The sequence below is a fragment of the Microplitis demolitor genome, chromosome 7 (genome assembly GCF_026212275.2).
Source record: "Microplitis demolitor isolate Queensland-Clemson2020A chromosome 7, iyMicDemo2.1a, whole genome shotgun sequence".
NCBI classification, from domain to species: Eukaryota; Metazoa; Arthropoda; class Insecta; order Hymenoptera; family Braconidae; genus Microplitis; species Microplitis demolitor.
The window spans coordinates 21351439-21366387 of record NC_068551.1 but is presented as its reverse complement, the minus strand read 5'-3'; the positions used below and the strand labels follow the sequence as shown (position 1 = coordinate 21366387).

General features: G+C 27.1%; 1 protein-coding gene across 1 annotated transcript in view; it reads left to right on the top strand.

The window, feature by feature from the left end:
• The window catches only part of LOC103579599 (protein eva-1), a 48575-nt gene extending 39338 nt beyond the window's left edge, over positions 1-9237 (top strand). Inside the window, exons 7-11 of the mRNA XM_053740754.1 lie at positions 1951-2172; positions 4471-4539; positions 5647-5878; positions 6411-6517; positions 6602-9237. Coding sequence (XP_053596729.1) covers positions 1951-2172; positions 4471-4539; positions 5647-5878; positions 6411-6517; positions 6602-6750 — 779 coding nt within the window. The 3' untranslated portion in view covers positions 6751-9237. The remainder of the gene's footprint in view (positions 1-1950; positions 2173-4470; positions 4540-5646; positions 5879-6410; positions 6518-6601) is intronic.
• The last annotated feature ends 5712 nt before the right edge of the window (positions 9238-14949 follow it).

Below are 14949 nucleotides of genomic sequence, written 5' to 3'. Positions count from 1 at the left end.
AAATATGTAGTATTTGTTTTTCATATAATAATAATTCTACACCCGGAAATTATTTTATTGTTTACTCAAATTGAAGGATAATATTTATTTTTCATTGGTAAAAAATTCTATTTATTGAATAGATTTTTACAAATAAAAAATTGATGAATTTTTTATGGCGAGATTTAATTAAATTTATTTTAATAAAAGGGTTTCTATGGAAGTATGATCTCGGACGCGTTTATGTAAAATTGAAAATTTATTTTAATTATTCAATTTAATTAATTAGCTTAATAATTCATTTAATTAAATAACAAATGCACAATTTACCTCTTGTTTTTGAAAGGAAAATTTTATTTTAATTGAAAGCACTCGCAGTGTAGGGAAATTGCTGCAACAAAATCGACATATCAAAATTTCGCGCAAACATTTTGTCCCACCGAAATTTTATTTTCTAAACCGTCTCATTTTATCCCAGCTGTTCTACATTTGTACTTAAATTATAAAATGATATTTAAATTTTCAATAAATGTTTATTTTGAGTTAATTAATACAAAAAATAATTTATCTCAAATATCTTTTATGATTCAAAAATATACAGAATTTCATAACTGATATTAAATAAATATTTATATTCCTCTATATAATAGAGGAAGGGGGAGGACAAAAGGGGGTAGGGTAGGTAAAACGGGGTACCTCTAAGATTTTATATTTAAAATGTTTTTTAAACATTTCAAAATCACTTTTGTAAACATAATAGAGTATTATTTAAAATTTTTTTTTGTTAAACTTTTTCAAAAATCGAGTTTCAGTCAAACAATGCTGATGGCTTTTGATTTATGATAAAAACCAGTAAATTTTCTTTTTCTTCTTTTACATCCAATAATTGTGTAAAATGTAATGTTTTTCAATGTAAATTGCTCACAAAAAAATTTAATTTGATCAATTTTATTTGATATGCAGAAGTTTTTTTTTCGCCTTTTTTAGGGGATACCTCATTTTGCCCACCAAAGAAATTTTTCTTTCCCCCTTCTCCTGAATATTTTTTATACGGATAATTTTCTTCAAATAAAATAATTTCATTTTTTATAATTCCTCACCAGAAAAACACAAAAACATCAAAATGTCAAAAACAGACACGATCCTTCTGCAGTCAGTAATTATCCTGCTACTTAATGATCCATAACTCGAGAGCTTTGTCTCAAGAAATCAAAATCCATCATATTGTTACACAAATTTCTAAAACTGTCTAAAGTATGTCAGCGAATCTAGAAACTGTCTAATTATCATAAAGTTTCAAAACATTCCATCAAATCAAGATCCTATCAATGATCAAAAATTAATTGTCAAGATCAAAATTTTTTTTTTTTTATTAAAAACAAAATGTAATTTTTTGACTGCCGACATTTCTCACAATAAAATAATGGCAGGTAATTAAGCTATCGATAGTTGTATATAATATAATCCTCAATTGACTGCACAGTCGCCAGTAAAGCGAAGAATAATTTAAATTAGCAGGAATAATTTTTGTTTTGTATAAAAAAATACGAACTCTGGAATAAAATAATAAGTTGAGTCAATGAAAGTTAAAAAAAACTTTGTTAATTAGAGATAGTTTATTATTAAACAAAAAAAAAAAATTTAAAACTGATTACAGCTGTTTAACTTGGAATTTAATTAAGCGATCCGTGCTTATAAATTTAAAAACTTGTCCATTTTATCTAATCCGTTTTGTTTATTTATTTCAGTTTCTCTCCGCACAAATAACAAATTTTTTTCTCATGTAATATTTAAAATAAAATTAATTAATATTAATATATAGACAAAGTAATGTCGGAGAAACGTGGAGTTTATTAATGTAAGCGAGTAAAACAGCTCGAGGCTTCAGAAAGTATAGGTCGCAGCTGGATTAATATTAACTTTTTAATAATGACTGGCCGATAAATAAAACAATAACTTTGTTTTGTGTAGTGCCCCGAGGCGTGTTAAGAGAGCAATTTGTCGGCGACATTGAGCCGGATGAAGTGGATCTTGTACCGGAGTTTGACGAAGGCTTCGACCGAACGGACTTCAAAACGGAATTTAGTCCAAGTCCAAATTTAGAAAATCCTGAACCGCCGCCCAGAACCAATGAAACTCTTGATGCGACAACTGTTGACTCAACTTTACCTCGGGCACGGACTAATAATGATCGTAAGTTTTATTATGTATGCATTTTATTAGTTAATTAATTAATTAATTAATTAATTAATTAATTAATTAATTGGTTAATTGATTGACTTAGCTATTAGCGATGGAAATTTTGATTACTTGTAGTGCTTGATAATTAATGGCTCGTTTATTATTTACTGGTTTGATGATAATGCATGAATGGAAGTTATGGCAGTTCAGCGAAATGAAATTTTTTTTTTTTTTTTTTTTTGTCAAAATTTTTATTTGTGGTCTGAAAGTGGGTGGAAAAGTTGACTCCATATATTGGGGTTACTCAAAATTTTTTTGATGTTTGACAGTTGAGTTATTTTCCAAAATTAGGAAAATCAAAACAGATTTAAATTTATTGAAGCCTGTTTCGACAAAAAAATCCAGGGAAACATAATTAAGATCTATGTAGATCTCAAATTTAGAATAGATCTCACTGACCTACGGAGGTCATCGGAGACCGATGATTTTTGTTAATCTTCCCAAATTTTCGTCGATATCTCGATAAGAAAGCCCTGGCAACAATAAAGTCTATGTTGATCTCCATAGATCTGCTAAAAGTAACATAGATCTAATTTTTTGAAAAATCTTAATTATTTTTTCCCGCGTAGTAAAGTTTTTTTAAAGGTTTCATTTTACCCAAGACGGAATTTGTTTTCATTGCCAAAATTTCCGATGGTTTAAAAAAAAAAAAAATTATTAACGAATATTAAAATTTTTTTTTTACTAAAAATTAATTAATTAATTAATTTTTTACTATTTTAATATTCATATATATAAATATAAATAATATTTATATATACTTAAATGGTTCAACATCCGTTTAATAACACTGATTGGCACATCAATTAGTTTATTATTTAATTACGTGTACCTACAATGAATTAATATCAATTTATTTCCTCAATGGACTTTTTTTTTTAACTTTTTATTATAAAATAATAAATAGAGAACTGTTAAAAGGTTCTCTAGTTCATTGTAGTATTTCATTTAATTAATAATATTATTAAATATTTTCAATTGAACAACTACAATTTTTTTTTTTTATTATAATTTCTGAGTGCACCCATTAAATTAAAAAATAATAATTTCCGTTAACGATTATTACGCGTACGAATTGCCATTTAAATTTATCAGTTCCAATAAAATTTTAATAAAACGTAATTGGATTGAAGACATATACTGAAAAATTTTAATTCATTATTTATTATCTTTATTAAACAATTAATTTAAAAGTAAATGAAAATAAAGGAACAAAGTGGATTCAGTTAATAATTAGCAAATATTTTCATAATGATAATTAATAATGAGTACTCAGGATAACAGCAATAATTCAAATTTATTTGGCTTTGCTTTAAATTACCGGGATTTCAAAAATATTAACAGCAAATATTAACACTATTATATTATTATTTTTAAAAAAAAAAAATTTAATTCCACAATGTTAAATTTTCAATTTAATTATTAAAATTATTTTTTTTTTTAATTTAATCTAAAATATTTCAAAATAATTATTCTAATAAATTAATTAAATTAATTAAATAATAAATTACTAGTAAAATTCAACAACTAGAGGAAAATTATTAAACTCCAATCTAAGTATTAAATTTTTTTTTTAATTATCAAAATTATTTATTTGCATACAAAACCGTTAGTTTTAATTAATAATTATCTTAATTAAATTTATCCGACAATTAAACTATCAATTAATTTATATATATATATATATAAGAGCGGCAATTAATTTTTTCAAATTTAAATGTCCGAGCGTAGTAACAAGGGAGTAAAAAAAAATATTTTCCTTCAATTCCTTAGAGAATGGAAATTAAATAAAATAAAAAAAAAAATTTAAGTCATACTCTGGCACTGACGTGACCTAAATTTTTAGTGCTCGCTAATGCTGTCCCTTATAATCACTTGCATTAATTACATGTATGCATCTCTATCTTGGTAGAGTAGTCTCTAGATAAGAGGAATGAGCAACGAGGAATGAGGAATGAGGAATTCTTGATATGCATGCGTTATATTTTAGCTCCGTCGGTAGGTACGACGAACTAAGCAGCGTTTCTTCTTGTCAACGGACGTTACTAAATATTTTTATTGAAATAACTTTTACTGATAAATGATAAATTGCAATGAGATAGCGGGAATAAGTTTAAATTTAAATTTAAATAAATTATTTTATTTATTGGGAAATTTTTAAAAATTAATTTATCTTGATACAAGTATCAATGATGATGAAAAAAAAAAAAATATATATATATATATATTACAAGAAGATGATCTTGGCAGTTGCAGAAGAGGATCTTGTGATGGTCGGCTATCTCAATGAATGGATTAATGCATACTCATTTATCACAAGTAAGTTTATTTTAGTTACAGATAACTAAGTTGTCAGATATATGTATATGTAAATATATATATGTGAGTAAAGGGTAAGCCAAAAAAAATTATTTCATTTTTTTCCTCTCTTGTCCTTCAGAAAATTAGTAAATAGAAAAAAGTCTGAGCTTAAAAATTCAAATTTTAAACTTGCCAAAAATTTGAAAATTTTGAGCGAAAATTCAAAATTTATTACATGGCGAAATGTTTAGATTTTTTTCCAGTATCAAAAAAAAAAAAATTGAGAGACAAAAATTAAATCTTTTAATATTTTATATATTTTGAAAATTACGAGCCAGCTCTCAAATTTTGGTTTTTTTTTCTTCTTTTACTGTATAGTAAATTATGAAGGGCTGTAACGAAAAAAATCAAATTTTATTTTTGAGCAATCCAACATATATATGTGTAAATGTTTGTGTATTTATATATATGTATATATATATCTATTATTGATCGGTGGGTATTTTCGTATTTAAAACGTTATCATATCGACACATTTTAGTTATCTACAAAATAGTTATCGACAGTATTTGGATGATTTATATTCAAAAAGTAGTATATCATAATTTATATACTAAAAAATATGTAAAATGATATATTGATTAATGAATATGATGTTTATTGCTTACGATTGCATGCATGTTGTTTGTAAACAGTTATTTACCGATAAATTTATTTATAAATTTATATACCTTTCATATATTTGAATGCTCTGTCTATTTAAATTTACTCTCTAAAAAAAACCTGCGTATCAATAACTGACAGTAATGTTTTGTTTATTGAAATTTCCCAATTTCAAAAGGCTCAATCCCCGACCCACCCACCCCCTCCCCCTACCCTACAAATAAATTATATTGAGTCCATTAAAAAAAATTTATTTGCCCGCTAAAAATTTTCGCTCGGATAAATAATTTTTTTGATTGAAAAAAATTTAAAATTATTTTTATTGATAATAATTATAATGATACGTAAAAGTATAAAAGTTGAATTGAATAATTCAAAGAGCGAAACGAAATAGAATGAGAAAAAATAAATTGGGCAAGTGGCCTTGCCTTAAATATAAAAGTTTGTTGTATTTTTCGACAGGAAATCAAGAAAAGTTCTACCTCTACATAACAATTTCGGTGGCGGGTGGGGTGATGCTTTTCCTAGGTCTTGTTATCGGGCGACTACTAATTAGTCGGCATCGAGCTAAACGGGAGACTAAATTCCAGGAGAATAACGAAACTTTGCCGAATGGATTTACTGATGAAATTTCCGAGATTGATGCGGATATCGATCTGTCAACCCCCGTTCCAGTTCCGATGCCCGAGACAAGGTAAATATCTATTATGCAGTTAAATATCCTCTCGGATCTTAAACAAGACAACACAATCATCTCAGCCCTCACTTTACTCGATAATTAATTTTATTGGAAATGCTAATTTTTATCTGAAAAATTTTTTAATTATAAATTATACAACTAAAGAATGATCGGAAAGTAAGATTGGGAATTTTCAGTGGGAAAAGTAATTATTCGAGAATTCAAATTTGAAATTTTAATGTTAAACAGGAGTTTAATCACTAGGCGGAATAAACTTAAGATTTTTAATGGAAGATTTAAATTTTTTAATGAAATTTCAAATTTTATAAAAATTTAAATGAATTATTTTTAATTAAAAATTCAAATCTTTATTAATAATTATAATTTTGGTTTCGTTTTAGTCAAAATTTTATTTTTTATTTAAAATTATAAGTTTTTCTCGGAAAATAAATTTAAAAAAAAATTATCAAAAATCAATTTATTTACAAAATCAAAATTTCCCATTTTCTGATTATTTTTCTTAAATAACAAAAAATTTTTATTTCAGAATACCAGAAACGCAACTTTCAGAACGACTACATTGTTCAGGTACAGATTGTTATTATACCGACCCGCGAATGCCGATGCCTTCGATGATAGTCAGCGGGGGAATGGGTGGGGGTGGGGGTGGCGGTGGCGTAGGCCTAGGGGGAGTTTCTGGAGTAGGTGGAGTTACTGGAATGGGTGGCGGTGTCGGAGTACCAATGCATCACCAAATGTCAATCCATCATCCCGGAGTTCGTGTCGATCTCGGTAATCACATGATCGGCGCTGACAGCCTTCACACAATTTTATCAACCGAAAACTTGCGAAATATACCGACGAACAAGAGCTACTATTACGGCTGACAAGAAGACGGGGATGTTCCTCTCCAGCATCAGGGACATCCCCTCTCTCTTAGCCACGTCCACCAAGTCAGCACCCGAAAGTATTGTTTTTAAATAGTAAATAATTTATTAATTAATTAATTAAATAAAATTAATACATACACTGTAAAAAATTACGGGGTGAGTGGAGTCGACTTTTTATTTATTTAATTCCCTCGGAGTTCATTTTACTCCGAAGGGAAGTTTCGGAAAATATTAATTATAAAAAAAATTACTAATACATAGTGAGCTCAGGTCTTTGATATTTTGACATTTATATCGAGTACGGAAATAATTACGAGTTTCCTATCCATATATTCACGCGAAATTATTTTTAAAAATTATAAGCAGCTGATAATAAAACTTTAATAAATATAATTCCACTGAGTCACAAACTGTCTTATGACTTACATCAACTATACCACGAGATAACATTTCATATTGTACCGAAATATAAAATATTCCCATAAAAACTATGTCACTATAGCTATTCAATAATTTAATATTTTCACTATGTATTATATATATGAAATTATAATTTAGTGAGTTACTAAAACATTTTATAAATTAAAAACATAATATTTTAAGTTTAATTATTAATATCTGAACGAATTATTTATTGAAATAATTATGTTTCTAATTAACAGCTGTTTCTATTAAATAAAAATTTATTCAAGTATTAAAACTCCGGACCGAAGTGAATTCAGATTGAAATAAAATCCGTATTCACCCCCGATTTTTTACAGTGTAGTACATAATTAACATCTAATAAAGTAAAAAAAAAATACTTTTATTTTTATCTCAAAAGCCACAAGAGCACCTGGTTATGCGACAGTGTAAATATATGCAAGTATGCGTGCCTGATTTACGTGAGATTTAAATTTAAAAAAATAATAATAATAATAATAATGTGTATAGAAATATTGTAATTTGCATTGTTATGTATATCAATGTGTTGTCTATTGCTACTTGAAGTTAATTTTATTGTAATATGACCGGCAATATTTATAATTTATAAATATATGTAAATATTGTCACTCATAACACACACAGACACATCTATCACACAATCATGTTATGTATGTTATCGAGATACGATGGATTAATCAGGGTAGTTGCTATAAAAAAAAAAAATAAATAAATAAAAAAAAATCGTATCGATCTATATGACTGTACATTTACTGCCAGAAATATTTTTTTTTTTTTTAACTTTAAAAAAACGTTTGTACAGAAAGGGCTACTTAAAATGTAAATGTGAGATTGTAAATAATAATAATTATTATTATAATTATCAAATAAAAATTATAAAGCTAATTGTATAACGGAGTATGCGAAGAAAAAAAAACTGACTATAAATTGATAATTATATTTATGGATTCGATTAGTTTATATTTTTTGAGATGTACGATCTAAGCTTTCTTATACTTATGACTGAGAAAAAATAAATTTTTAATTTTAATATTAAAGTATGATGGGAATTTGTAGTCGATAGGTCTTTAGCCTGTCGGGTGTGTCCGGAAAATAATATTTTTTGGCACCTGCGCAGAAGTTAATTCCTGACCTGTTTTGTCATTCGAGGTTAAATTTTTTTTGCTAATGAGGGAAAGTATGCAAATTAAATTTACGTATGGATCAAAACTTGGATGAACGATAGTAAAATTTTTAATTTTTCGGGTGCAAATTTGGAAAAAGTGCCAGTCAATCCACGTGTTCTGATCCCGCCTTCGGCTCGGAAAATTTTACGCGTAGGTCAGAAGGTTATAATTTTTTCCGTTGGTGTGCAATGGCTCTGGTAGCAATTTTGAGAAATGTTTTATGTATAAATGAAGTTTTTGGAGCGATTTGCTCCAAATTTTATCAAAATTCTTACCAGGGTATTAATTAAGAGATCAAAATTAATTCCACAGGCCGGAAAGGAAGTGGAAAAATTATGTTTTCAATGCAAAAATTGAACTCTTGTATAATAAACTTCAAGTATTTTATAGTTTGCGCTGCCATTCACGGAAAAAAATAATCAGTAGTATCTACCGATGGACAATGGGTAGCAGCTACCGACTATTTTTCCGTGGCTGCTACCGAAATAATCGGTAGCAGCTACTGAAAATTAATTGGTTGCAGCCACCGATTATTTTGATACCCGATATCGGTAATTACGATTGTAGACGCCATCTTTTACAGTTTCTAATGTACAAGAAAATCTATTTACTATTAAGAACTAAAAAAAAGTCTTGTATGTAACTATAATGTCTCAAAAATAATATCATTGTTACATTTTTCCAGTAGAGGGGCTTTGTTGAGATTTAAAACTGTAATTGTCCCACTATATTTTTTCCGTGGTTTCTTTAAAAAATCGGTACTTGAAAATATTTTTTCATAATTATTTTGAATGATATATTATTTGTACAATTGTAGTAGTGACTGATTCAATTTCACAATTCCAAATTTAACGAATTTATAACTTATCGTTTTTTAATCTTCACTCATATATTTTTTATGTAATTAGTTGCTTTTAAATTTTTAAAAAATAAAATGAGGATTAAGAATATTATTAAACTATGTTTTAACAACTTTAATTAAAGTTTAATATGGAAAGTTTAAATTTGTTCGAACAAAATTAGGTATAATGCGATGTAACATTATAACATATTTTTTAAAAGAAATAAGCAGCTTTCCGATATCGGCGTTCGAATAAATTATCGAAAGTTTTATGTTTTATAATATTTAATGAACCTGTAGAAGTTTATCGTTTTCTGAAGGGCTTATTGATAAATTAAAAGTTAAATAGCTTAGATTGTACATTTCAATTATGTATATTTAATAAGTACACTTCCATACTACTGTATTAAAAGAAGTATTATCTGCGGAGTGCCTGATATTTTGACGGTGTGACGAAAGTTTTAACGATTTATTTTTTTTTTTTTTTTTATATGGAGAAGAAAATTTGAGGTTAATTTTTTTTGGAGTTGGATTAGCGAAACTTTGAGTTTCAGATCTGAAACGCAGTCTCGCTAATTAAACTATAGAGGCATTTGGGGTAAGTGGGCGCACGATTACTCACAACGCACACTTGCCCCACATGACTACTGCAATTTGAATTTGAATTATTTGTTTGTTATGAGAAAATGGACGGTCTTAAAAAAATTTAAAAGTGAGGCAACGCAAATTCGAGCGAAATGGAGGAATCAGAAAAAAAAATAATTTAATTGAGTTGTCAGACAGTTAATCTGGGTAACTTTTGATTGGTCTAATATTGTCTGCACAAAAAAAAAAAAGACATGATCTAAATAATTTTTTTTACATCCATGTAATTAACAGGCGGCTTGAAATTTTTGGCGCCTTCAAATGTAAGAAAAAGTTTGTTTGTTAAACGAGAGAGGAGGGGGTAAATTTGGCCAAAGATACTCAGGTTCACTGTATATATATATATATATATATTATTTATATTATTAACATGATAAAATTTTTTTGGACCACTGAGCAGTTTTTTTAAATTTTAACAGACAGAATTTTTTTTGTCATCAACTTTTGAAATATTCTCGGATTAATTTAAATTATAAAAAATAATTTATTTTATTTGTACTGAGTCAGAAAAATGGCAGTGGCCATTTTTACGGTCATCTAATTTTTATGTAAAAAAAAAATGGAAATCTCGATTGTAAATTGCAAAAAAAACCCAAGCAATTTTTTATATTTTATGAAGATTTGAAAGCCAAAAACAAAAATTTTTCAAAAAAAAAATTTGAACATTATTATTTTAAGATTTTCTATAACCAAAAAATTAAAACTACTGATGTAAAATTAACACAGACCTCTATACTGCATTTAAATTAAAATTTTTTACAAAAAAAAAAGTAACCAAAATAGACTTAATTAATAAAAATTTTTTTTTTATTAATTAAAAAAAAATGACCCAATTTAAATTGTAAATATAATTTAAAATATTAAATTATCAATTACTTAATAAAATATTTAGTTACATAGTCAACTGCATCACTAATTTAAGTACTCGCATAATTTTATTTTTATAACTAATTAATAAACTTAATTAATTACTTTTAACAGATAATTAATATAAATTGTCACACTGTCATACTTATAAGTATAATGATAAATAAAATTACTAAGTGATCTTTTTTATGAATATAATTTTAAAATAAAAATCACAATCGAAATTAGTGACAAAAAAAAAATTTTATTTTACTCATTTTTTATAATAAAGTGACAAGAAATATTTATGTCTACTTAAAATATATGAATGAAAGGATAGTAAATAAAGTAACTAAGTGATCTCAAAGTAAATTTAAAATAAATATATATATATTAAAATGTAATATGTAATAAAATTTAAGCTGGTGCTCAATCACAATTATGTCGATGACGTGAAGCAATACTATATAAACAGTTAATTCATACTCATTCTATCATAATTATATCACTGGATCATCACTCATTAATAACACTATTGTCATATTACACACGATGATTGATTGATCAGCTGTTATATTTAAAAAAAAAATTATAATAAAAAAAATGAGATTATTGATATATAACACGATTCATTTTTTTACTGCAGTTTTTTTAAATTTTATTTTTCCCGTTGTTGCAAGATGGATGGCGATTGAAAGCACAGTGCAATAAGATGGATGATAATTGAGGCTATCAGCTGGCGGAATTAAATTTGAGTACAGAGTGAGCTAAAAGTCAGTTACAAAAAATTCTATTTCAGTTTTTATTTTTATTAATTTATTATTATTTGATATTTACTAATTATTGGACACTTTAATATTTATTTATTCAAACTACTTGGGTATGAAATTTATTTTTGCCATAAAAAATGGCCTGATTAATTTTTTGAGAGAAGAAAAAAAAATTTTAGCTGCGATGCCAATTTTTTTTTTTTTTTTATTGGAAAAAAAAATTACTGATGGAACTAATTTCGCTTTAGGGGAAACTGGTAGCTGAGTTGTGCAGCAGGAATCATTGAGTCTATTACAGCTTTCATACATCGACACAATCTAGTAGCAATCAATTACTAACAGACTAGCCAACGGTTTGCACTCGCCCTTTTTTCAAAAAATTATTTTTTTGTGATTGAACTGATTTCGCCTTAGGGGACACTTTGATAGCTCGATTTTGCAGCAGGAATAAAGAGAGGCAGGAAAAATTCTCTATTCATTTTGAACAAAGTATCGACAGTTTGGTCTCGCACTTTTTCGTCAACACTAAGCGAGGATAGATTAACCGCTTTTGTACCTTTCAAGAACTTATTTTGAACATTTTGGAAATTTTCATATGATTTATACAATATAAAAAAATATTACAGATGCCTTCATTGTATTCAAAGGCACTTTCAATTAGATATAATTTAAAAAAGTTATTACTTAAACTAATGACATTGCCATAAAATTTAATTATATTATTTAAAATTTCCGTTGCCGTAAGATGGATTCAAAAATGTATAACAACGTTAAATATACTTGGTGCATATATTTTTAAAATAAGTATCTAGATCTACAGTAGTCTAGATACTGGATAAAATTTGGGTAAAAATCCTTAATTTTTTTTTCGCCGTAAGATGGATTATAAATTTAAATTTGCGCGTCACTAGATTTAGCGCACGCGCGTTGAGTTTGATCGGAAAACTTCAGTCTGCGTCATCCATCTCTAAATTTACTACACTTCAAAATACATTTCGCCGTAAGATGGATTATAGATTTAAATTTGTGTGCCAGTAGAATCAGCACGTGCGATTTGATTTTGATCGGAAATCTTCAGTCTGCGTTATCTGTCTGTAAGCTTACTAATTTACTATATTTCAAATCGTATTTTGCCGTAAGATGGATTGTAAATTTAAATTTACGTATTAAATAGACTAACGCATGTGCTTGGAGCCTAATCGGCAAACGTCGGCTCTGTTTTACCCGACTAAAAAAATGATCAACTTACCATACCTCAAAATACCTATTTTGCCGTAAGATGGATAGTAAATTCAAATTTACTCTACGGAGTTGGTACTCAAATTAAATGACATAAAAATTGTTGAATGTTTAACTCACTACAAATTTATGAATTCCACAGATTTCAAAATAATTTTTCTGCCGTAAGATGGAAGTTGGGTCACGTCGTCCAGTTCATGATAAATATAATTGTGTGATATTAACTTCCGAGTATTTAGGATTTGCTGAGCAAAGAAAAAATGTAATACAATCTCTTACTACAATATCTTTTTCTTCTTTTATCAAACCTACAATTTAATAATTCAACAATCGGTGAACTATATTTTTTCAAAGATTCGATAAACTGTTATCTGTTCTATTGTTTTCGTTGCTAAACTCAGCAGTAGAGTAATCAGGTCACAACCTATATTTCATAAGCTCAAGATACGATCTTGATAAAAATGATAATAAAAAAAAATAAAAAAAAAAAAAAAAAAAGTAGCCTCAATTGGGAAAAATAAAGAAAAACGATAACAATGAAAATTTTAAGCACGGTCAGATAAATAAAACAAAGGGATAAAGATAAACATATATATATGGAATAGAAACAATAATAATTTGTATAACAATAAGAAATTCAAGAAATATTTATATATGTAAATATGTTACAATATGGTCAATAATTAGCCTGATTCTCACTTAAATTTTTATGAAAAAAAATTATCCTCATAAAAGCTCGAGTTTCTTCTTTTACAACTTTTTTTTTTTTTTATTGTTATTTTTATTTTTTTCCATTCGCGTCACGACACCTCGGGTAATGAGCGATGCAATTAGTCAGAAGATACATCGCTGTTGTGTTTGTACCTGCACGTACTCTTCGCGTGTAACATTTCTATTGTCTGGTTTTTTTTTTTTTCATCATACGAAAAAATATGTTGAAGTAAATTAAATAAATGCTTGATACATAAGCAGAATTTTATTAATAATTAAATCACTTGCTTTGACATTTCAATTATATATTTTTTATCGCTCATTCATGAGTTAATTTTACAGTATTTACATTTTTTTTTTTTTTACATGAAATTATTTTCAAAAATATTTAAATAAATTCGTGTAAAAAAAAGACCTAGACGTAATTAATTTTTGTAATTTTACTGAGGAAATTAATTTTTTTTCAAGATGAAAAAATTTAATTCAAAGGGTTGCAAAAGTTAACACTTTAATTTAAATAAAAATCACAAGTGAATTTTTTTTTTAATTAAAAAAAAAATTAAAATTAATAAATAATTAATTTAAATTGATTAAATAAAAATGTGTACTGAGATTAAATTTATTTTATGACCGCAAAAAATTTTAATGAGCTTAAAGAAACTATGGATTATAATTAACATTAAAAAATTTATTTGAAATGAAAATTTTCATAAAATACTAAAATAAATAAAATTTTTAAAAATTACATACCAATTAAGTTGACCGAGTGGTAGCTACAAAATGAATGTCAAAATTACGAGTAAAATAAATTTATCAAAAGTCGGTCTGAACTGAAATATCAAATCGCCTGCAGGAAAATTAATTAAAACAAGGCCTAGAGTGGAATAAATATTTAAAAAGTACTCGAGGATAATTAATATTTAAAATACCAAATTAATTAAATTACAAGTTTAAATTACAGTCGACCATTAATCTGGAAAGGGTGACATTGAAACCAAGACCGCTGCAATACAACCACCTAATTTTTTTAGCTTACCCAAGTGCGGAAAAAAAAGAAAAAGCAATCTGTTAAAATCCATATTAACATAATTGAGCTGAGCTTAACACTTGGGGAACTTAACATCAGCGATAATACCAACAAACAACTATAAGCCCTGGAGTGAAATAGTTGCCAGCTGGGCCGCGACATACCACCCGCGGATCGATACCTTCACCGATCTAACCGGCAAATGTGTGCGTGATACAACGGTTTTATGTGTACTTGAAAAACTAGAGCATCGAACTGACGATAATATATTTGAAAACTAAAAAATATATATGTTTTTAAATCGATATTCAGATTCCGCGGATCAGTCCGCAGATTCTATTCACTCCGCGGTCTCGGGATCCTACGGAGTATCAAATCATTTTTTTCTGGGAGTGGGAAAATTTCAATGGGTGGAGATGAAAAAAAAAATGAATGGTAAATTAGCATAAACAATAACTGGGATCTCATTATTCCCAATGCGGGGTAGCATGGCTTGATGAGCGTGAC